Genomic DNA, 23316 nt, shown 5'->3' on the forward strand with positions numbered 1-23316 from the left:
TCACCAGGCATATCAGGAAAGCCATTCGAATAAATAGACAAAGCAAGGTAAGCAGAAAATTTTACTCTCAAAAAAGAGAGATGAAGTAGAAAACAGAAGAAAAAATAACTATCACTCGTGTCTTCAGAAAGATTCAAGATCGTGTTATGGCCATAAAATGGTAACAGAACTATTTTTTTAAAAATCAGAACTGGAAAATAAAATCAGTGAAGTCTCCCAGAAAATAGAATAAAAAGACAAAGATTTAGAAAAGATAAAGGAAAAGCTAAAAGTCCCAGAGGATCCATCCAGGAAGTCCACCATCTAATAAGGGCCCTGTTGATATCAGAGCCCCACGGGTGATACAGGGCAGGACTTTCTTGCCAAGGGTTGAACTCTGGTCCTGTGTGAAGCTGGAATAATCTGGGCCTCTGTGCACCCGGGGCCAATGTTGGCGGCCCTTAGAATTGCCTACTCAGCAGCTTTATTATAAAGGACAGTACTTGACTTGCTATCAATTCCTTGGCCATTGTGTTTTTAAAGTCAAGGTATTATTTTGCATCTAATATTAATGATTGTTTTTGCCTCACCAAACTACTCGTTGACTTTAAAAGGTCATCAGCATTTTAAGAAAAAAATTTCCATTGAGGTATAGTGGGTGTACAATATTATATATTTCAGGTGTACAACACAGTGATTCACTATTTTTAAAGGTTATGCTCCATGTATAGTTACGATAAAATATTGGCTATATTCCCTATGCTGTACAGTATATCCTTGTAGCTAATTTATTGTATACAAGGTAGTTTGTGGCCTTAACCCCCTACCCCTTTCTTGCCCCTCCCCACTTAGGAACGTTTAATCAGCCTTTCTTTCTGCTTCACTCAGAGAGCTGCTGGCGTTCTTAGCCGCACCCTTGTTTCCTCTCCGAAAATTGTTGAGGAGGCCCTCAGAGCGGGAGTGGTGAAGAAAATGGTTAAATTCCTGAAGGTAAAATAACTTCATTGGTTACAACCTCCTGAATTTCCGGGAGTGTCATATTTTATTTGGGGAACAGAACTAAGGAGGGCTTTGTTCAGTTAAGGTTCTTCTATTTCCCCCCTGCTAGCTTCTAACCTTCTCGAATGGAGATTCCCTTCTGCCTGTCCACCCAGACTCTGCTGTGACCAGCAGTGTAAGATTGTTGAACAAATAATTGTTCATTAGATGCATCTATAAAAACTGCTTACCACGTAAACCTCACTTAAAAAACGTATGGCCTCTGTCCTCGAAAAAGATGGTCTGAGTGGCTTCAACAAGGTTTCTCAGGTCCCGGTTTTGCTCATGGTTTCCTGCTCATGACGCTTTATCCAGTTACCTGGAGAAGGTTGGAGATAACTCCATTTATGAGATATGTAGGCTGCAGAGTAACCGTGTGGCTTTTAAAAGGATGTTCAGATTTTCCCCGCAATATGAGTGCAGTGAATCTATGTGAGTTAGTACGAGAGTTAACTAGATTCTCCTGAAGGGGGAGGTGAGTTACTAGGTCGCATCTCTGGGTCCCGCCAGCGATGCACGTGCCCAGTGAGGTTCACTACCCCACATTACTGTGGTGACCCCACGGGAGACTTCCTCATAAAACCCAGGCTGAGTGGCACCAGGAAGCGTGCTCTGTCGGGGGGCTGCTTCTGGGGCAGGGGCGATACTGAGGGGCAGCGTGGTGGGTGTGAGTTTAGGCAGCCACGTGGATGATGACCGTCATTCACTCCGCATAACTCTTGCACACCCACCGGAGCCTGCTGGTTGCATGCACACACATGTGCGTTATGCATGCCTTCACACACACATGCATTTTAAAGACCCCACATAGGGTGATTTTAAGGGTTATGATTCGACAGTTGTCACCTCTTAAAATGATCTAGGTTCGTAATGTTCTCCATGCAGACCTGTCAGCCTGACAGCCTTCTCAAGTCAACCCTCATTCTCAAATGGTGAAATGACATGGGAGGGCCTCTTCCTCCCTTTTTGGTACATCTGCCAGTCGACAGCACCATTCTGTTCTCAGCCACTCACTCCTAAGCCTTCCACAGGTAATTACTCAGGTGTACATGACAGGCCTACATTCATAGCAGGAGTGAGGGCCACGTTAGGGAGGATGTGAGTGACACTGCATCCCAGTAGGGACCAGCCCCACTCGCCAGGAAGCACACGCTATTGTCAGCAGAGCTCTGGCTCAGAAGTCTAGGAAGCCACGAGCACAATCACAGCTGCTCACTGTGGTTTCTGGCCGAGAGCAACCATGGCATTGATTTTCTTTTCCTAATTTCACTCTGAAATCTAGGCAGGAGGCCAGACTGCGTCACGTTATGCGGTAAAGATACTCGCCATCTGCACTAATAGTTATCACGAAGCACGAGAAGAGCTGATAAGACTGGATAAAAGTAAGTGATAGTTTCTTTAAGTGGAGCCTACATTAACCCAGAGGTTAGTCAAGCCGTGAAGCTGCAAAGGGAACTGCCGGTGAGGAGGGAGGAAAGACTGAGGATGATGCGTCACCCCCGCCCCGGACTCAGGCAGTGTGTATGAAGATGACGTCACCTCACCTCCAGCTCTGAAAGCTCTTAATTAGCATTCGGCCGCGCACAGGTACCACATCCTTGCTGGAAGACGCAGCTGGGAAACAGCTCAAAGATAACAGAATCAAAGCTGGGAGCTACCTCCCCACTCCAAGTAAACTGGGATTGTTTGTAAAGCATTCTGCTTAGACTGACCTAACACGGGTCCTCTTCCTTCCCAGGGGAAACACCTTAGTGACCAAGGAGAATGGGAGAGGCTGAGCCCGTCTTTAGTCTAGTCACTGCCCTGTCGTGCGGGCAGGGGTCCTGCTAACGCTCTCCTTCCCACCTCCTCTGGGCCGCACAGGCGTGAACGGGGTTCCCCACTGAGTGGGGGGCAGGAACCTTTCCTGTAGAACCTGTTCCTGGCCCCGCAGGTACAGGGTGCCAGCCCATGGCCTCCCACTCAGGTGGGGGCTGTCGGGTGGAGCTGAGAGCTTCAGATTGGGGATGTAGAGAGAACAGACCTGTCTGATGCATAGCCTACATTCCCGGGACAACTGAGTCCTGCCAGGCTCTGCCCCGGGCTCCTGAGGTCCCTCAGAGACACAGCCAGGAGCCAGAGAGCTTCAGAGCACTCAATAGGGATTTGCCGAGTAAGTGACGTGTCCATCCACTGCCACCTCCCTGTGCCCCCCATGTTCCACTGCCAGCCTCCTGCTTGTTCTCCTCCACCCTGTAGAGCTCGGTGTCCTGATGCAGCTGCTGGGCTCGGAGGATGAGATTCTGGTGGGCAACGCCACCCTCTGCCTGGGGAACTGCATGGAGGTGCCGCACGTGGCCTCGTCCCTGCTGACCACGGACATCGTGCTGGTCTTGCTGAAGCTCGCGGGCGGCGATGCTCAGAAGACGGCCGTGCAGCTGAACGCGGGCATCGCCCTGGGGAAGCTGTGCACGGCCGAGCCTAGGTGCACGGCGCGGCAGGGAGCCCAGCTGCTTCTGTGGAGGGTGCCCCCCACCCCCAGGGCACTGGGGAGAGCTCAGGCTGCAGCCGGAGAGGGAACCTGGTTATGGGACAGGGATCTTTCCGGGCACCGACGGCCGTCGTCTTCTGTCTGCTCCATTCCCGCAGTCTCCTCCAGCCACTCCTTTCTCCACCCCTCCTCCCTCGCACACCATCTCCCCTTCTCTCTGTCTCCTTTCTCTCTCCTCTGCTTTCCAGAAACAGACCTCCCCGACTTCATTTTTTTTTTTTTTTTTTTTTGCTTGGGACCTAAGCGTATGGGAGAATGTCCTGTAGGGTAAATTCTTACGCTGGAGAAAACAGACGAGGTTGGGGAGCGGCATGATTAAGACCACCCAACAGGCTTGGACAGGAGCCTGCGCTTGATCTGGGTATCGCGCCTCTCTCAGCCCAGGCTTCCGCCCCGCTCTGCCCCGATCTGAGGCGCTGGAACGCCTGGTCCTCACGTTCCTGGAAGGTGCCCACCTGTGGCTGAGCGTGGTGCCCTGGCACAGGAGGGGGCGCCTTCCATGGTGGGGAGGGCCTCTGGCCTGCCTGCTTCCTTCTCGCACAGGCTCCCCCTCCCACCTCTCCTCTGAACGAGAGGGTGGGCCTGGATGACGTCTACGGTCTTTTCGAGTTCTGTCTGATTGTTCAAATGGAAGGAATGGATAAAATCTTTCTTCTACAGAAAGCAAAGCACATCAGCTAGGATGGGCTCGCTGTGGCAACCTGCTGGGGAGCTCCCAAGAGCAGGTCCCGCAGGTCCCTGTCACATCTGCCACTCACACGGCGAGTGTCGCCGTGTTTTGTGGGCCTCCTGAGGGTCTCCCCACTTTGATCTTTAGGGCTCCCCAGGGCAACAGCAGCTGCCCTGTCATGATTTCCCAGCCGGCTTCTGCCTGAGGGGGGATGCCTCTGGGGGCCAGGTGTCTGCACCCTGGCATTTATGTCCTGGAGTTTGTGTTCTGATTATGACAGGTTTGCTGCTGTACTGAGAGAGCTTCACGGGATGGAGATCCTCAACTCTACCATGAAGTACATGGACAATTCTTGAGAGACGTGGCGTCCGTGTGAGCTCTGGCTTGCTCCTGTGCCAATAAAGACTTTCTGAATATCCACTCCAGACCTGAATACTGATCTTCAGAGTGCTCGCCTGTTGGTTTCACTGGTCACAAAACTTCCCCCAGACTCTGGGAAGCAGCGGTTCTAGATAGGAACTAGGTTCCGCCTAACACCCCACCTGCCCCTCTTGCTGTTTTCTGCTGGCAACACGCTGGAAGCATCTGGTTTCTCAGGAGCGGCGTTTTGGCCTCTGTTTTCCAGCTCTGAAGTGCCAAGACACAGCTGCAGCGGCGTCTGCGTGGTGAGCCTCCTCAGGCCTGGCTGTGGCGCACGGTCTTGAATTCAGTGGGTTGAATGGTGGGTGTGGCTCCCCAGCAGGGAGTTCTGTAGGGTCCAGGGGAGTCAGTCCTGGAAGCATCACCCGCTGCCTTCCTCCGCCCCATGCAAGGATGTTGTGACCCCCGCTTCCCTTAAATTGTCTTCTGCTTCCAGTGCCAGAGCTGGGGGGGATCCGTTTCTGTCCTGAACTCTCACAAATACAGACATAATCTATTTCTCTAACCCACCTTGCTCTTCCACCCCACCCCCGAAAGGCACTGCTCCCTTGCAGTTGCCCTCAGTCCACTCTGAAAATGACAGGGTCTCCTTTGGACCCCAAGTCCCTAAGCAAAAAGTCCAATAAGTGCCACGACTCTTCCACTTCTCAGTACCATCACTTGACTGTTTTAGGGTAGGAGGTGGGACCTGCACTGTAGAGTGAATGCCAAGTGTCCCAGACCAAAGTTCCCAAGGCCTGTGGTCCTACTTACCCTGCTACCTGGCAACTGTGTGACTTTGGGCAAGACACTCAACCTCTCTGAGCTTTGGTTGCTGCTTTTGGAAAAGCTAGAGTAATACCTGTCCAACCTATCTCCAACATTACCGTGAAGATTGAATGAAGTTTTGGAGGTAAAGCCACGAGGAACTGCAAAATGCTACACAAATATAAGAGATTTCTAGGCTCCATCTTGAGATTGAGGGGGTTGACTTTGATGTCATCTGAGTTAAATTTAAAGCGGCTGGAAAAAGGTAAGCACACGTCCTTTAAGGAATCAGAACTGGATGTTTTTGGACCATGTAAGAAAGGAAATCCTCTTCCTGAGAGATTTTTTTCAACAAATGGGTCTTCGCAAGTGTGATAGCCCTTGGAAACCAAGAGAGAGAATTGTCACTTTGTGGGACTGGAAGGAAATCAGTAGCCCTGAGAGTCTCACTGTGGGATCAGGCTCACTGGAGTACTCTGTGTTGGTGCCCTATGGTCCCTGGGTGGCAGGCAAGTGACAGGCCACATTAGAGAGGCTGGGACTTGCCCACTCAGTCCCATCATGCGAACAAACACACTTCAAGAGGCTACTGAATTGCAGAGGGAGATGGCTTGGTGCTAACTAGAGCACAGAGAAGAAAATTAGAGGCTGCAAAATTTGCTGGTTTTGGAGAGATTCAGTGGAGCTTTAAAAATGGAAAAGCCTGCCTGTGTACGTAGCCAGCAGGCTTGTCTCCTCCGATTTGAAGTTCAGACCCCTCCTTCTCCCTCTCTTTGGCTGCACTCCTCCTCCGCGGCTCATGAAAATGGCTATTATACATGTAATCTCTTCCCCGAAGAGTGGGGAAAGCCAAATTATATTATTAGCTTTGCCTCGGAGAGCCTGCCAAGGGCAGCCATCCCTCTGCTTCGGAGGAGGGTCTGGCTGCACCTGAGGAGTGCCCTCCTCTCGCAGGTGGAGAGAGATGTTTACACACTGGTGTCTCCGTCTCGCTGCGGAGCCAACCCGCCCTAGCCTCGTCACCTCTAACACATGGTACCATACAGGGCTCCCAGGCAGCCTGGAAGAAACTACCTACGTGTTGAAGAAGGGACTCCTCGCCTCGTGACTGGAGCCCCTGCACCTCCTAACCACCCTCAGGATCGTGGCTTATTCCGAGAAGGTGGTCTGTTGGTTCCACGGGCAGTGGGATTGTCCATCCTAAAGAGATGTGGCCGAGATGGAACTTAATAACCATGCTGAAGCCACAGCAGAGGTGTCAGGTCACGGATGGTGAACACCTGTCCTAGATTAGGTGACACCGGCTCTTCTACAGGGCAGCAAGGCAGGAGTGAGGTTAGATACTGGGAGGAAAGGATAGGACATGCTGTTGTAGGCACTTTCCTGAGGATCTGTTAGGACAAGACCTTCCTGGCTTGGAGAACCAAAGGAAGAGAGTGCCACCTGAAGTATCCTGAGGCCAGGTGACGTTTACTCCTCATGACTTTTTTCAGCAAAAGTTCTCATTTTCTAAATGCCTTGAAAATACGGGCTCTTCAGAGGGCCCAGTAAGCGGAGAGAGTATTTGGAGGTGAGGAAAACATTTACAAGTCACTCCCTTTCCCAAGGCGAGAGGCTCTTGGTCCTCCTGGGCGGCGACTGGCCAGCCTGTTCTGCACCAGGCACTGTAACAAGTGCCTGAAGATCCAGCCCATATAAGCCTCACGAAGACCCAGCGGGGTGGGCATTAGCTCCACTTCACGGGTAAAGAAACTAAAACGTGAAGACAGTAAGTACTTCTTACCCAGGATCACCTAGCAGGTAGGTTAGGGAGTCAGAATTTGACCCCAGCCTGGATTTTAACACCTTCTACATTAAAAACATACCTCCACTTGCTCAACGTGGTTTGAAGGAAGATTATCTAGTTTCTCCAAACCTCAGTTTCCTCTCTGTCAAATGGGAGGAACGGTCCCTACTTACAGAGTTCTTGGGTTTGATATAACATATATGCAGTGCCTCGCACAGGTGACTGGAAGAGCAAAGGCATTTCCTTAAGAGTGACTATTGTTTTGAAGCCTGAAATTACCGTGATCACGTTATCTGCCGCCTTCCACCCTCACCAATCTGCTCATCCTCCTAGGTACTCACCTCAAGGCAGGCAAGCAGCTGTGTGGCACTTATGTTTGCTCTTCTCTGCCTCCTATGCCTGATGGCAAACATGAGGATCCCTCCAGACTCGGCTGCCGACCTGCCTTCTTATACTACCTCGGAGGCGGGGAGGTCTGAAAGCCCCAGGGTGGGGCAGGGTGGGGTTCTGAGTAGAGATCACGGCAGCTCAGCGGTGCTCCTTGCCAGCAGCAGTGTGACTGGGGCCTTCCAAGACCTGGGGCCGAGCTGCATTTACGCCAGCAGGACCCAGTGTACAGTGGGCTGGGAGCCCTATGCAGGAAGGGCCATAGGTGGTGGGATCAGTGCCCCCAAGTCCCCTCCCCAAACAGATGCTCCCTGTCACTTCCTATTTGGCCTCAGTTTAGAATCAAGAAAACCTATTGATTCCAAGGACTGTGCCTGTGGTACCCACTCATCAGGATATTGAGAGTTCTTTTTCCCTCAAGCCCAAGCCCTGAGTGCCCTGGAAAGGAGGTGTGGGTCACAGAAGGACCCACAGGGGACAGCTCCCACCCTTGTTGCTGCTGCCATGTGCCAGGGAAGAGCTGGGCTTCTGTGATCTGAAGCCTGCAGGATGACATTCTATTTTAACAAGACCTCAAATTTGATCTCCATTTCAAGAAGGGGAAATGAAGAATGGGTTCTCCCTGGAGCCAGTCTGCCCCTCGGTCTGATTTGGGCCTGAGGCCAGGATTCCACTTCTCTGGCAGCTCTCTGGTCTCAGCTCTGGCCGGGGGCGGGGAGAGGGCCTTGGGCGCCAGCTGGGCGTGGGAGCAGTGACTGCTGATGCGCCCTGACAGCCACCCCAGCCTCAGGTCGGCCCAGTTCCGGAGAGGGACTCCCGTCCCCTCGTGAGTGTGGCTGTCTGCCAGCTGTACCTGACTGCGCTAGCCTGAACATTCCTCCCCCGTCACATGTCTGTTGGTCTCCAGCTTCACATCTGCACTTTTAATCTTCAGCAGCTCTATCTGCTCACTTAGATCCCTCACGTCCCCTCAAGCCACAAGTCCACCCAGACACACGCACACACGGGCAGACTTCATGTGTCTGCATCCGAGAGATGAACTTCCATGTAAAATGGATGAGTTCACACGCAATGGGGATTTAGGCTATATCGAAGGCACGGCAAGAGAGTGAGAAATGTTGGAATGAGTGATGAGGACAAAGGTTCCTAGAACGTCCAAGCTGAAAATAATTCCGGGACCATCTACTCCACTATCAGCTTTATTGGAAGCCATCTGATTTCAATTGCTAAATACAATTCACTGCTCAAAAATGTCACCCAGCCCACCCTCCCCCATTTCACAAATAAGGAAATCAAGATTCCAAAAGGCCAGGTGAGCCGTCCTCCATGTATGAGAGGCCTCTGAACCAAGGTGCAGAGAAGGGCAGGGACCCAAGGGGGCCGCTGGGAAGCAGTAAATGCACGTGCCCCGCATACTGATGCTTGGGTTCAAAGCCCAGCTTCACCTCTTACAATTTCATACCTTCAATTGCCTTGTCTGTAAAAAGTGGGGGAGGTATGACAGCTATTTCATGGGTTTATGGTAAGGATTAAATGAGATGATTTCTGTAAAGTTCTCAGCATCATGCTGGGCATACAGTAAGCCCTCGGGAAATGGTAGCTACTATTGTTGTCATTATATTGGAGTCAGCTGCCTCAGTGGATGGCCTCTCTCTGTGCCTGTGTGTATATGAACAAAGGGGTAAGAAGAATGCTTTTTCAATTTTCTGAAATTTTGCTGATAAAGCATTCACATTTTTTCACTTAAACTACTGTAAGATTTATATATATGCCTTACACTGGATATGAGTAAGAGCCATGATTCATAAGTTTTAGGTACAATTTAAAATAAGCATATCTATTATTACCCCTTAAATATTCCCAAAATTACACATGGCCTTAGCACATGACCCATCCAGGGTGATCTCACTGAGTCTTGGAGTTGGCTTCGTTTTAGGGTCATATTCTGGTACCGTTACCAAACCAAACTTGGGTCCACTCGCCTGCTCACAGTAAAGCCAATCTACTGACACTGGGTTGTGGTGAAGGAAAGTGCAGCGTTTATTGCAGGTGCCAAGCAAGGAGTCCAGGCTGCTCATGCTCAAAAGACCCAAACTCCCCAGTGGTTTTCAGGCAAAGGTTTTTAAAGACAGGGTGAGGGAGGGGGGGGGATTGTGAGGGAGGGGGGGTTCATGATCAACTCATGGACATTCTTCTGATTGGTTGGTGGTGAGGTAATCGGAGTCAACATCATCAACCTTCTGGTTCCAACCAGTCTGGGGTCTACCTGCTTGTGGTCAGCATGCAGTTAACCTCTTCCACCTGGAAGGGATTTCAGTCTCTGGAAAACAGCTCAAAGGATATGGCTCAGAATATGGCCTCAGAGGAGGAACTAAAGGTCCTTGACTTTGTTTAATGGCTAAACTATTATTATTTTGTCTTGCTTGACTGTTTTCTGCATTTTCTCACTTTTCTGATTAAATTTATTCTTTGGAAATCAGGGAAGGCCTAGGAGGCTAAAGTTTTTCTACAGACAAGAGGCAAGCAGAGGACATGGGTGGGGGGGGGTCTTTCCCAGGAAGGTCCCATAGGGTCCTGCTGGGTTACAGGACTGACCCTGGCTCCCATGTCTTTATGGTTCATCATGGTGCTCCAGCACCTCCAGGAAGGCTGAGGAAGATTTGCTGAGTGGCAGTGCCCCACCATGCTCTCTTTTCTCTTAGGCCAGCTCCCCAATGTGTTCTGTCTGCATATATTCTGCTCATTCCCATCCTCTTGATTCTGCTTCTGCTGTTCCCCCAACTCAAAAGACCTTCTTCCCTTTCCTTAAATCTTACACATCCTCAAAGCCCTGACATAATAAAAATGGCAGGTACCTTTCATTAAACGCTTACTAGGTTTCAGATCCTGGCTAATGAGGTGGGCACTATAATTATTCTCTCTTTACAGGGAGGAAACTAAGGCATGGAGGGGTGAAGCAACTTGTGGAAGATCGGTCCCTGAAACTGAGTCCCCCTAAGTCTGAGTTCCTCTGCTGAGTTTATGATTAACCTTTCTATCCAAAACTTTACTCCTTTTCTTTTCCTGAATCCGTTCCCCTCAAGACTGAGGAGTATCAAAGAAAAGGGGGAATTGAACAAACCCCTGTGTCCCTGTCCCTTGAAGTTAAAGGCTTTTGATTTAGTCTCCCAGGCCTCCCTTGAGTCTCAAAAGGCTGGCTCAAGAGTTAATGATTAGGAAGTGTGAAGATGTAGAAACAAAGGGCAGCTGTTGGGCTGGAAAACTGGTAACAGTTTAGACTATAAATCCACCACACAGCAGAACCACTGAACTCCCAGTTCCCTGAAAGATACAGACAAAGGCCTGACACACGTTCCTAAGTTGTTTTTACAGGAAGCAGACTCCACCAGATGGAAACTGCTGACTGCAGGCACAGACCCCAGACTGATTGAAACCAGAAGGTTGATGATGCTTGAAACTTCACCTTGATGCCAAACAATCCGGGAATTGTGCGCAAGCCGATCGCTCACCCTGCAGCCTCCCCCCTCACACTGCCTTTAAAACCCCTTCTCTGAAATCCATCGGGGAGTTTGGGTTTTTGAGCATGAGCTGCCCATTCTCCTTGCTTGGCACCCTGCAATAAAGTCTGTACTTTCCTTCACTACAATCCAATTGTCAGTAGATTCGCACTCAGGTGAGTGGACCCAAGTTTGTTTTGGTAACACCCTGGGTCCTTCCAGGCACTCATACATTTGTGCCCAGCCCTTTCCAGCCCACACTTTTTTGTCCTTCCTCTGAATTTCTGTCTCAGTGTGCTGCACTTTTAAATACTTCGATGTGAAATTCTTGTCTGTGTCTTTATTTTTTTCTCTACAACTAGAATGTAAATTCTAGTTGGAGGACCAGGAAGATTTCTCCCATGAGAAGTCTTGTGAACAAGAAAAAGAGAGTTAGGCATAAATAGAAGGTGTTTAATAACCTTATTCAAAGGCTATGTCATCTGAAGGGCACATCCTTGAGTATGTGCTTGGCTCTGTCCTCAAGAGCATGTGGGTGAGTCACCAGTAGTGACAGTGGCTTCCCTCTCAGTCATGACATTATCTTGTCTGGATCCCAAGCCACTGGGTCCCCCACTCCTCGGAGGAGTATGTGGCAGCTGCACATTTCTTCATCATAATATCCACAGGGCATGGAATGAGGTGGTCCCCCTTTGTGTTTCCTCTTGTTACCAAGTCCAAGCTCATACTCCTCTCTACATGACAGGCCAGTAAATTAGAGACGAGGTGTTGGGGCAAGGAATAAGGACTTTATTCGGAAATCCAGCAGACTGAGGAGACGGTGGACCAGTGTCCCAAAGAACCATTTTGCCCAGCTTTGGATGTTAGTTTCTCTTATGGAACAAAGAGGAGGAGGTGAGGAAGTAAAGTTTAAAAGGCAATAAGTTGTTGCCATTGTTTCCTGGTTCCAGTCAGACTCTGGTGGGGGTGTGTTAATTTCTTCTTTCCTGCAGCCATTCCTGGGTGGGCCTGGTCAGGATGTTTCCTGTGAACTAAACAAAGGTATTTTAGCTCAATGCTCGGGCATGGGAGGCAGGGTTCCCAGAGATTATGTATACTTTAAGTTATTGGCAACATCCCTTTAGTGGTTAACTTGTCTCAAAAGCAATAGAATACAAAGGTTAAACTAAAAGGAACAGATCCAATATGGAGTCAGATATGTTCTTCCCTGTTACGCTCTGGGCAAATGTAAGCCAAAGAGCCTTATTGAAAAGTCCCACCCAGCAGTCCTGGTGTCTCAAGCAGAGGCTTCAGCCCTGCAGTCTCTTTCCTGTGGCAGGAAAATAATAGCCTCACACAGGGAAGTACTTTTAACTTCTTTAAAGGGCTTTCATGTCATTGCTCTCATTTCATGTGTACAATACCCCTGTCAGGTAGGTATTATTATTTCCCATTTGAAGCTAAGGAAAGAGAAGCCCAGAAATTCAATGTCTTGTCCAGAATTTCCCGAGGAAACCATGGCTGGGCCGGAACCAGAATCTGGCCTTTCCCTTGAACCTTGTTGCCCACCACCCAGCCCTGCCTCCCCTCTCATTCATTGTCGGCCCCAAACTACGGCAACAGTGAAGGAGCAGTTCTTCCCCCTGAGCATGGGGGAAGAATGAAACTCTAACCCCTTTAAGGTTTTATCTGAAAGCCTTGCTAATCCATCAGCAGTCTGTTAGATAGCAGCTTAAATCTCCCCACCACTAAGGAGGACCCTCCCAACGGATTCCCAAACACATTAGAGGAGGTGTGAGGTGGCATAAGCGCGGAAGCTGGGGCACTTTTCTGTGAGAAATGGAGGTGCTCAGATTTCCAGACACTGCTGTCCCCCCTCAGACAGGGTGGGGGAGCCCAGGGTCTGTCCAAGCAACTCCTCAGCCAAGGTCACTTAAATGACAGATTGATCCTGAAAAGCTCCTCATTGATCCTGAATAAGCTCCTTATTCATTCAGTGAGCACCTACTATGTGCCAAGCACTGTGCTGGATACTGCAAAATGTATGATATTTCCTCATCCACTGCTATGATACTTATAGCAGGGCAGTATCAGGGTGACAAACAAATCAGACACAAGCAAAAACTCTCCTTGGAGCTATTGTGATCTTGGCCTCTGATCCATTCACCTGACCTCAAGGATTAGAGGAACATCCACTGAGGGCAAGGATCCTCCAAACCCCAGCCCTTGGATGACAGGGGTTATCACTCCAAAGTCCAGGTATGGCAAGGTGCCTGGTGTCCTTCAAGCAAAAGGAAACATTTAGAAGACTTCAGACTTCTGTGGGAGTGCTCTCAGTACTACAGTTTATAAATGGAGGGATCATATGTCTGATGAAACAGTTCCTCTCCTATATGGTCTTTATTCCTACTGAACTCAGCTGTGACTTTTTCTCCCAAGGGCAGTTTGGAAGTGCATCAGGAGAAATGTGGTCTTCCCTCTTTACCCAGTCAGTGGAAGGCACTGACCCCCTCTGAGCACCAGTGAATAAACTCTGATAACTAGAGCTAGACTTGGTCTCACCTTTCCCTTAGACGTTTTCTGGGGACAACCTCCTCCATGAAAATGCTATGTATTTAGGATCTCTAGTCCTTGTTGGACCACACATCTGAGGCTCTGGATCATTAAAAATGCAATTTAAATAAAAGGACCTTTTTTTTTTTTTTTTTTTTTTTCCTTCTCAGAACTGGCAGAATCATATTCAGGTCAGGAACTGAAGCAGGAATGGTGTTTTTGAAATAAAGACTTTCAAATAGTTGGGCTGTTTGCTGCTGTAACCAGAGTCATTGAGAAAAGAAGATCAGCATCTGCAGGGGTGGCCAGGGAACACTGTGTGCTCAGCAGCAGGAGGCCAAACAAGGTGGCCCCAGTGGGTTCTTCCTGCAGGCACTCTGGGACCAGACTGGACCAAGAGCCTGAGGCCCAGCTCTGCCCTAGTCATGTTTATGACCTCAGACTGACCAGCTCCCTTCTCTGGGTCAGGACCTTTGACTTGCTATTTCCTTGTAGACTGGACAGTTGATTTGCTTGCCCAGCACCCATTCCCCCTGTTGTACAAATGACACCTCAGTCTTCCTTGGGGAACCACTCCTCCCCATGCGTGGACCACATGATTTAGATGGAGCTGATTTTTTTGTTTGTTTGTTTGTTTGCGGTACATGGGCCTCTCACTGTTGTGGCCTCTCCCATTGTGGAGCACAGGCTCTGGACGCGCAGGCTCAGCGGCCATGGCTCACGGTCCCAGCCGCTCCGTGGCATGTGGGATCTTCCCAGACCGGGGCACGAACCCGCGTCCCCTGCATCGGCAGGCGGACTCTCAACCATTGTGCCACCAGGGAAGCCCTAGATGGAGCTGATTTTAACCCTGGTTCCAGAGATGGGTGTGGAATGTAAGCCAATCATAGCATTGTACATCCCTTTCATCATAGTGATTGGTTCAGAGGTGGTCATGTGACCTGAAGAGGGCCAATCAGAGCTCAGCCCAGACATGGAAAACAAAGGAAAGAGAGGAGCACTTACCTTCACTGAGGTTGCTCAGAGGACGAGGACCCGAGTTTGGAGCTGTGCTGGTGGAGATTTTACCATCCTTGAGAAGGCCTTCACTGAGAATGGAGTCAGCATAGAGGAAAGCAGAACCAACAGGTGGAGTTAAAGAGAGCCCTGACATCATTGTTGGAGCCCCAGATCCAGCTGTGCCTGAGGTTATCACTGGGCTTCCCAGTTATGTGAGATAACAAGTCCCCCTTTTGCTTCAGCCAGTTTGAATTGTCACTGTTACCAAAAGAGCACTTATCGATACCCTCCACCTGATTCCCCTTGTCCCCTTTACCTTGATTAAGATCTACTTACCCTAAAAGTGTCAGTGTAAATGTTATGTGCTCCTGCAGCTTGGCCCTGGGGTGTGGGCAGAAGTGGAAACTGTAACAGGAGGAGGAACTCACTGGGAAAAGAGAGGACCCTGGAGAAATGTCAGAGGGACCCCAGAAGTCAGCCTCTACCCCTGAGCTTCACCTTTCCATTTCTTCATTCCTTTCTTCACTGTCAGATAGGACTTGAGCTCCCTCCAAGCTATATGCCATGTGCTGAGAACACAGCAGTGAACAAGACACACCACAATTCCTGTCCAGGAGCTTACATTCTACTAGTCTATTTGAGGTTTGACTTTTAAGAGTTGTGTTCTTCACAATCACCTAAACCAATTGGTGAACGAACGAAATCTTTTTTTGGTTTCTTTTAGTGTGCCCAAAGTAGTCTAATTTTCCAAATCTTAAAAAAAGGAAGAAAGACCTTTACTAAACAGCAAGGAAACAAAAAAGAAACACAATACAAGAAGCATGGAATCAGTCGCATCTTAGAAGTTCTTCTCTTCTCCTTCAGAGCCAGCAAGCTTCCAGCACTTCCTATTGTACTGTTACCTGCCTGGGTTCTTGGACTCTTTAATCAAGAGGAATTGATAAGAGGCCACATGAGGAATTCAGGCAAGGCTTTACTGGGGCCCCTGCTGCAGCATGAGAGAGTAAGAACAAGCAACAGGTGCCCTACTAGCTCGATCCCTCCAACAGGGTGAGGGTAGAGATGGATCTGTGTGTCGGGCGGGAGGCGTGGCTCGGGGGTCTGCCCACCCCCTTGGTGCTGCCGTGTGCGGAGATCACGCGCGGTACCCTGCTTTTGCACCTTGGAAGGGCAGTTGGGTTTGGCCCTTCTGTATCTTGTTCATGACTTGCCCCAACTGCGCAGGCACGCAGTTATTTTTGTCCCTTAGAGTTTCTTCGTACTCTGTTGCTCGAGGAGATGTTTGTCCAGGTGCAAGCACTGCAGCAAAGGCCCCAGGTCCCAGGTCCCAGCCTGTCTTGGTACAACATGAGAAAGCCACCTTTTAGCAATTGGGTCTCTCTCTGGTCCCACTCCTCCTGGCTCCCACCAACCCTGGAAGGGCCCAGAGGAAAGAGGAGGCTGGCCGATGCCCAGGCAGACAATTCAGCCCTGACGGATCTCAAGGTTGACGTCCGGGCGGGTATTTTCCCTCCAGGGTCCCTGCTAAAGGGAGTCTCAGTTTCTTTCTTCACATCTCCCTGCCTGACTTGTTATTAAATTAAAAGCGTTCATATTTAAATTCAAAGCCCCTTTGTAACTCCTGGAGAAGGTATTGACCGTGATCTCTTGGATCCAGTGTAGAGCTCTAAGCCTGAGGAGGCCCAGTGTGAGCCCTGGCCATGGCCAAGCGTCTCTTCTAAGCTGATCGAGGTGGCAGGGTTCTTGGGACATTTGTTTCTTATTTTGATAGGGACCCAACCAGGATCACAAGCCCCCAAGGCTACAAAGAACCTGTGGTCATAATTATGACAATGAGAACTGTCTTTCCTGAAACACAGGGTTTCCATTTCTGCCTTCTTGACACTTAAAATAGTTTTTATCAAAAGCCGTTCTAAGGGGAGCCTGGTGTTTTATATCAGGGGGAAAGAATGGAAATCCTGCCAAATCCAGAAACGCTTGTACTCCATCCTTGGTTTATCCCATTCTCACTCCTGCTTCTGTACTCATTTTGGTCCTAAGAGGGGCTCTTCTTCTGAAGAAATAAGACCATCAGCCTGGGTAGAAACAAACCCAGCAGACATATGCCAGCCCCTCACCGTCGGGCCCTCCTGACTAGCAGCAGGCCAGGTGGGGACATCCTGTGGCCCCCGTGAAGCCGTGCTGGTGCCCCTGGCTTTGCAGCCCAGCCTACACCTGATGCCTGCACATCTCAACTGCTGGACCACAATCTCACAAGCCTCGGTGAGGTATGCTGAATAGAGAGCACTGAAATAATTCTGAGAATGGTAAGTAGATCTTTTTTCTGGCTTTCTCTGAATGACTATTTCAAATGTGGTTTATCAGATGTAATTCTGGTTTTATCCAGGAGTACCAGCTTACCTGACCAAATCACCTGGGTGAGAGTATTGAGTTTTAGAAGGAACTGGACAGCTTCCTCCCACCATCTTCTCCTGCCTCAGACATTTTAACACAGTGGCCTTTGCTCTCCCTCTTTAGGGCTTCTGTGTGTCCGTGGGGGGCCAGGTATTTTCCAGGATTTCCGTGGTAAATGTTAGATTACTCACTCTCTTTCCGCTGTAATGGAAAGATTTTTCTGCTGAGAATGTAATGTTACCTGGAAATAACAAGGAGAAAAAGGAGGAGGAGGGCGAGGGGAAATGAGAGGAGGATGAAGAAGATAGAAGGAAATTAGAGGATGAGATGGAGGAAGAGGGCTTTACAGGCACTGTTAAAACTTTTTGTTTTGAGATAATTATAGATAAACATGCAATTGTAAGAAATAATGCAGAGATCCCTTGCACCTTTCACCAAGCGAATGGTAACACCTTACATAACTATAGCACAATATCACAACCAGGAAATTGACAATGATACAATCCACAAATCTTATTCAAAATTTCACCAGTTTTAATGCACTCGCGCGCGCGCGCGCGCGTGTGTGTGTGTGTGTGTTGAGTTCATTGCAGTTTTATCACTTGTGTAATTCTTGTGGCCACCACTACTGTCAAGATACAGACAGTACCTTGTGCTGCCCTTTTATAGCCACGTCCACTCCACCCCCCACCTCTGACAACCACTAATCTGTTCTCTATCTCTAGAAATTTGTCATTCCAAAAATCTAATATAAATGTAATCTTTTGAGATTGGCTTTATTCACTCAACAGAATTCCCTGGAGATTCATCACATTGTTATGTGCATCACTAGTTCCTTATTTTTTATTGCTGAGTAGTGTTCCACAGTGTCCATATCCCAGTTTGTTTAACATTCACCTGTTGAAGGATATCTAGGCTGTTTTCAGATTTCAGCTACTACAAATAAATTTGCTATGAAAATTGAGGTTAAGGTTTTTGTGTGAACATACGTTTTCGTTTCTCTAGGACAGATGCCCAACGTGCTTTTGCTAGCTTGTATGGTAACTGTATGTTTAGTTTTATAACAAACTTCTAGAGTGGCTGTACAATTTTCCATTCCCACCAGCAACATGTCAGTGATCCTCACTTGCATTTGGTGATGTCTTTTTTTAATTTCAGTCCATCTCATAGGTGTGTAGTGATGCAGTTTGCATTTCCTTAATGGCTAATGTTAACATCGTTTCATGCACTTATTAGCCATTGTTACTGAATGCAAGTTCATGCACCCGACACACAGTGAGGCTAAACAAACCAAAACGTCGAAGGGTGGAGCAGAGAAAGGTTTATTGGAGGGCCACGCAAGGAGATGGGTGGCCCATGCCCAAAAAACCCCAAACTCCCTGAAAGTTTTCAGCAAAGCATTTTTTTTTTTTACATCTTTATTGGAGTGTAATTGCTTTTCAATGTTGTAATGTTTGTGTTGGTTTCTGCTGTATAACAAAGTGAATCAGCTATACGTATACACATATCCCCATATCCCTTCCCTCTCGTGTCTCCCTCCCACCCTCCCTATCCCACCCTCCCTATCCCACCCCTCTAGGTGGTCACAAAGCATCGAGCTGATCTCCCTGTGCTATGCAGCTGCTTCCCATTAGCTATTTTACATTTGGTAGTGTATATATGTCCATGCCACTCTCTCACTTACCCTTCCCCCTCCCTGTGTCCTCAAGTCCATTCTCTACATCTGCATCTTTATTCCTGTCCTGCCCCTGCCCCTAGGTTCTTCAGAACCTTTTTTTTTTTTTTTTTTAGATTCCATATATATGTGTTAGCATACGGTATTTGTTTTTCTTCATTCTGTATGACGGACTCTAGGTCCATCCACCTCACTACAAATAACTCAATTTCGTTTTTTTTTATGGCTGAGTAATATTGCATTGTACATATGTGCCACATCTTCTTTATCCATTCATCTGTCGATGGACACTTAGGTTGCTTCCATGTCCTGGCTATTGTAAATAGTCAGCAAAGCATTTTTAAAGGCCAGATGAGGGAGGGGCATGGTTGTTTGTTGCACACTTCTTGGTGTAGGAATCCTTTGTTCTTGCAGCTGTCCACCTAGGTCAGGTCACAATGTTCCTGTAAACATCCAACAAGACAAATGTTATTCTCTGTTCTGCACTTTTTATCTCTATTTGAATGGAAAAGTGTTATACCCTTAAACGTCAGAGACTTGAGAATGGGCTATCCTGTATATTTCAGTCTACAGGCAACATTCTAAACTTGAAGCAAAAGCAATAGAATACAAACATTACAGTAAAAGAAACAGACCTAATATGGAGTCTGGTTTGTTCTTCCCTATCACACCATCTGTATATCCTCTTCATTGAAATGTCTGTTCATGTCTTTTCTCCATTTTCTAATGGGATAGCTTTTTTGTTTGTTTGTTTTTACTGTTGCATTTGGAGGGTTCCTTAGATATCTAGAGTATTTGCTTTGCAAATATTTTCTCTTCATCTGCAGTTTGACATTTCATCCTCATCCCAGGATCTTTCACACTCTGAAACTTTTTAATTTTGAGTAAGTTCAATTCCTCAACTCTTCCTTTTGTGGGTTCTGCTTTTGGTGTTAAGCCTAAGAACTTTTTGCCTAACCCTAGGTTCAGAATAGTTTCACCTATTCTTTTTTCTAAAAGTTTTACATTTAAGTCAATGATCCATTTTGAGATAATTTTTTGATAATGTGAGGTTGAGGTTGGTTCATGTTTTTGCCTATGGGTGTCCTTTTAGGTATATTTTTAAAAGGTTAATCCTTTCAGCAACCATCTGAAATGAGTATTGTATTATATTATCATCCCATTTCACAGATGGAGGAACCTAGAGAGATTTGGTAATGTGACCAAGGCCCGACTGCTGACAGGTGGTAGGAAAAAAGCCATGGTTTGAAAGCAGGTCTACCTGACTCACATGCTCTTGCAGTTAAGGCCTGCTGCCACCGCCTCATTCCTTCCCTTTCTTTCTGGGAGAGCCTTCCTTCCTGGGCAGGTGTCCCGGTTTCTTGAACACATTCCTTCATCTTGACTAACCTTGCCCTCACCTCGGTTCATGGGCTACCAGACATTGGAGCATGCCACAACTCATCCAGGTGTCCTGTGACATGTTTGCAGGGTGGAGAATGGGGACAGGTTGGGGAACTTCCCTGTATGCAAAGAGCTTGTCATTCTGGTCTGGGGAAAGGCTCATACTGGATTTCAGCATCTTTCAAAGTACTGCAGAGCTGCACTACCAACTCACTGGTCTGGGGGTGGCAGGCCCTCCCCCAGAACAATCAGACACCAAAATTCATTTAATAATTCTGAGTCCAGAAAATTTTCATCCCTGATCTGCCAAAGTAAAATATATTGATAGAGCCAACAGGAAGGACTCGGAGCATCTTGGAGCAAAATTCCTATGGTTAGAACATGTTTCTTGCTCTTTCTGGTGGGACTGGATCATGGTCAGACTACCCTAGTAGTTCATTTCCATTCATCGCACCCATCCCCGTTCATGGGTAGGAGGGCAGTGAATGCGGAGCTTTCCTCTCCAGCTCTCCGCTCTCCACCCACTGGCTGTGGACTTCCTAGGCAGGCAGGACCTAGTAACTTCTGCATTCAGACCACTGGGGGAAAAAATCAACAGTCTATAGATTGTCGTTGTTCTTTCCCAGATCCCTAAGTATCACCCTACCTATTAATGAGGGATCCAGGAACTCTTTGCCTCTGTGACTTTACATTCAGAAAGAGCCCCTCCCCTTACTTCTCTCAGAGTTTTTCCAAAGACTACCAGGCTTTTGTCCTGGCCCTCTTTAGAGAGCCCAGCTACAGGTATGTATCTATTTTGTAGTTACAGGTACATGCGCATCTCTATCTTGCCAGATGCTTCAAAAGCCTCGGAGGTGCCTGATCCCTCAGCTTGGCTGTTTCAACAGATAGGTCAACAGTAACACATGCCAGGTCCTTTGTGTCCTTCCACCCACGCTGTAAAGAAATGAAGAAGAGTTTTATTCGGGATTCTGACACCTGCCTTGAGCCCTGGGTATCTCCTCCCACAGGGATGATTCCCCAGCACTCCCGTGATGGTCTCTGCAGAGGGCCAATGGCAGATTCTGGTTTCTTGCTCTCCCTAGAGAGCCACTTCAAGTGTAACTGGTCCAAGGGGAATTTCCTTGATGGATTCAGGCCATTTGACCCTGGTGTTTCCCCCAGTGGCCTAGATAGATCGTGTTGAGGGTCAGAGATCAGAGTCAACCTTCCTTGGGTCCCATGGGCCACCTTCCCAATCTCCATGCTCACCCACCCCGCAGAAGCTGAGAAGCATTCTCCTTGGTCTCCTGATCTCCTTGACAATAATATCCTCTGTCATCTTCCAAGCTTCCCCGGGGGAGGGTCTGAGACTTGTCGGGAGTAGGCAGGGCTGCTCCAGGGGCAGTAAGTTCTGTCGGGCCCTGTCTTGCTCCAACCAAAGCAAGCCAGGGCCTCCCTCTGACATTGTCTTTGGGGGTATGTCTCCTGCTCTGGAACAGTTTCCATCGCCTCCACCCTCTTCCAGGGAGCATGACCCCCTTCCCTCCTTTCCCCCCATATCTTTTAAAGGCTCCTGTTATGCCCAACCCTTTCCACAGGGACCAAACAGACCTGGATTTGAATCTCAACTCCCACTTACTAGTTATGTGGCCATTCACTACTTACTGTCTTCAAGCCTGGTCCCCCCATCCCTCACAAATGGGGAGATATTAACCTCATGCTGTTGTTGTGGATTTAAACAAGATCATATCTATAAAGTTTGTACAGCAGGTAAAGGAACTACTGACCTTGGAACAAAGTTAAAGCTCAATAGTGGCACTGTCTCCGGGCCAATCTTCAGTTTTCACTCTGCCCACCAGAATTCATCCTGGGGAAGGCGGGTAAATTGTTATGGGAAGCGCAAGTGCCCCAACTCCCACGTGGGGTCCCTGCTCACCTATCATGGCCATGCTGCTCCCCAGGAGTCTGGCAGGAGTCAGGATATAGGGCTCTACAGGTTAGGGCCAAAGGCAAGGCATGTCCTCCTCTGGTAGGCAGGCTCCTCAAACTTGAGGATGGTCACCTGGGGGTTCCCTGTGGACTTTGGATCACCTGCCCAGCTGCAGGTGAGAAGTGACCTACCCTCCACTGCTCTGTGACAGTTCCTTTAGCAGCACCTGCCCTGGAATGGCCCTGGGAAAGCCACCTGTTCAAGCACTTATAATTTTCTCTGTTCTGGGGGGTCTCTCAGGTGAGAGGGCAAGTCCATGGACCCAAAACCCAGAGATACCTCGCGCCCCGCCCAGGTTCAGCACCAGGAAGCTTTCCTGTATCCTCACTTGTATCCCCAGACAAGGACCAAGGGACCTCCCACAGTGGATGCCAGGAAAGAGGAAGGAAGTAGGGAGTTCGGAGAAAGGAAGGGGAGGCCACCCAGATGTGCTTCCGCAGGACACCTCCCTTCCCTCTGCCATTGGCTAACTTTACCCACCAGGACAGCTTCACATCTGTCCAGAAGCCACGTTTGCCTCTGCAGGTGCATCTTCTCCCCTCCTGCCCCAAGTCTCCGCACTGAGCCCTTGACGAGATTCCTCCACAGCCCCACCCTGCTCTGTGTTCGTCTCCTCCCAGGCTGCCCCAGTCATGCTCCAGCTGCTCCCTGAGCCTCATCTCTGGCCCCTGGCAACAAGCCACCCCAGTAACTGGGCTAAGGAGTTCACCTCCCCCATGGTCAACCCCAGACCCAGCACTCATCCCTCTCAGGTTGGGGCCAAAAGCAGTGCCAAGAAGGGGAGCTCCGCCTCTCACCCCATGGGTCCTGCTGACCCCTCCTTGGTGACCTTTTGCATGCAGAGACTGACTGGGAAAGAAACAAAAAAGCCGTCAACAACAAAGGAAGCGCTAAGTCAGCCGAGCCAACTGATCCAGGCCAGAAAATCCGCATTACAACGCTTTACTCCAGACTTGCTGTGGAGGCGTGGGTTCCAGGCCCCTAGCTCTACAATGGAGACCCCTGGCAGAGCCCTGAACCTTTTATAAAGCCTCAGGACTTACAAGTTGAATGAATAAATGAATCTACTTCCGCGTAGAGTTAGGTCCAAATCAAAGGGGGCCAACTGCTCTGGCCAGACTCCTGTTTCTAATTTCAGGACACCTTCCACTCCCAGCACCTACCCAGGATCAAGCCGAGGGGACACAATCACAGGCCGAGACTGAGGAAGGATACTGGGGCGGGGCAGAGTCTTTTGGGGTGCTGCGCAGAGACGAACCCTCTTTCCGGTCCGCGCCCCCATCGCTGCCCGCGGCCTCAGGGCTCAG

At 48.8% G+C, this 23316-nt stretch overlaps 1 protein-coding gene and 2 long non-coding RNA genes across 3 annotated transcripts in view; 1 reads left to right on the forward strand and 2 right to left on the reverse strand.

Annotated features, from left to right (window-relative positions):
* Window positions 1-4630, forward strand: part of TTC12 (tetratricopeptide repeat domain 12) — a 48329-nt gene extending 43699 nt beyond the window's left edge. Inside the window, exons 19-22 of the mRNA XM_060157952.1 lie at window positions 868-969; window positions 2300-2399; window positions 3256-3481; window positions 4498-4630. Coding sequence (XP_060013935.1) covers window positions 868-969; window positions 2300-2399; window positions 3256-3481; window positions 4498-4573 — 504 coding nt within the window. The 3' untranslated portion in view covers window positions 4574-4630. The remainder of the gene's footprint in view (window positions 1-867; window positions 970-2299; window positions 2400-3255; window positions 3482-4497) is intronic.
* A 6868-nt stretch (window positions 4631-11498) lies between these two features.
* On the reverse strand, window positions 11499-18485 carry LOC132525398 (uncharacterized). Its single transcript, XR_009542228.1, has 3 exons — window positions 16986-18485; window positions 14592-15030; window positions 11499-12085 (listed from the first exon to the last, which is right to left on the reverse strand). It is a non-coding gene; the product is annotated as an uncharacterized LOC132525398 (long non-coding RNA).
* A 258-nt stretch (window positions 18486-18743) lies between these two features.
* On the reverse strand, window positions 18744-23316 carry LOC132526313 (uncharacterized). The gene is made up of 3 exons (XR_009542521.1): window positions 23173-23316; window positions 21807-21886; window positions 18744-19097 (listed from the first exon to the last, which is right to left on the reverse strand). It is a non-coding gene; the product is annotated as an uncharacterized LOC132526313 (long non-coding RNA).

This window comes from Lagenorhynchus albirostris, chromosome 9 (genome assembly GCF_949774975.1).
Source record: "Lagenorhynchus albirostris chromosome 9, mLagAlb1.1, whole genome shotgun sequence".
Classification (NCBI taxonomy): domain Eukaryota; kingdom Metazoa; phylum Chordata; class Mammalia; order Artiodactyla; family Delphinidae; genus Lagenorhynchus; species Lagenorhynchus albirostris.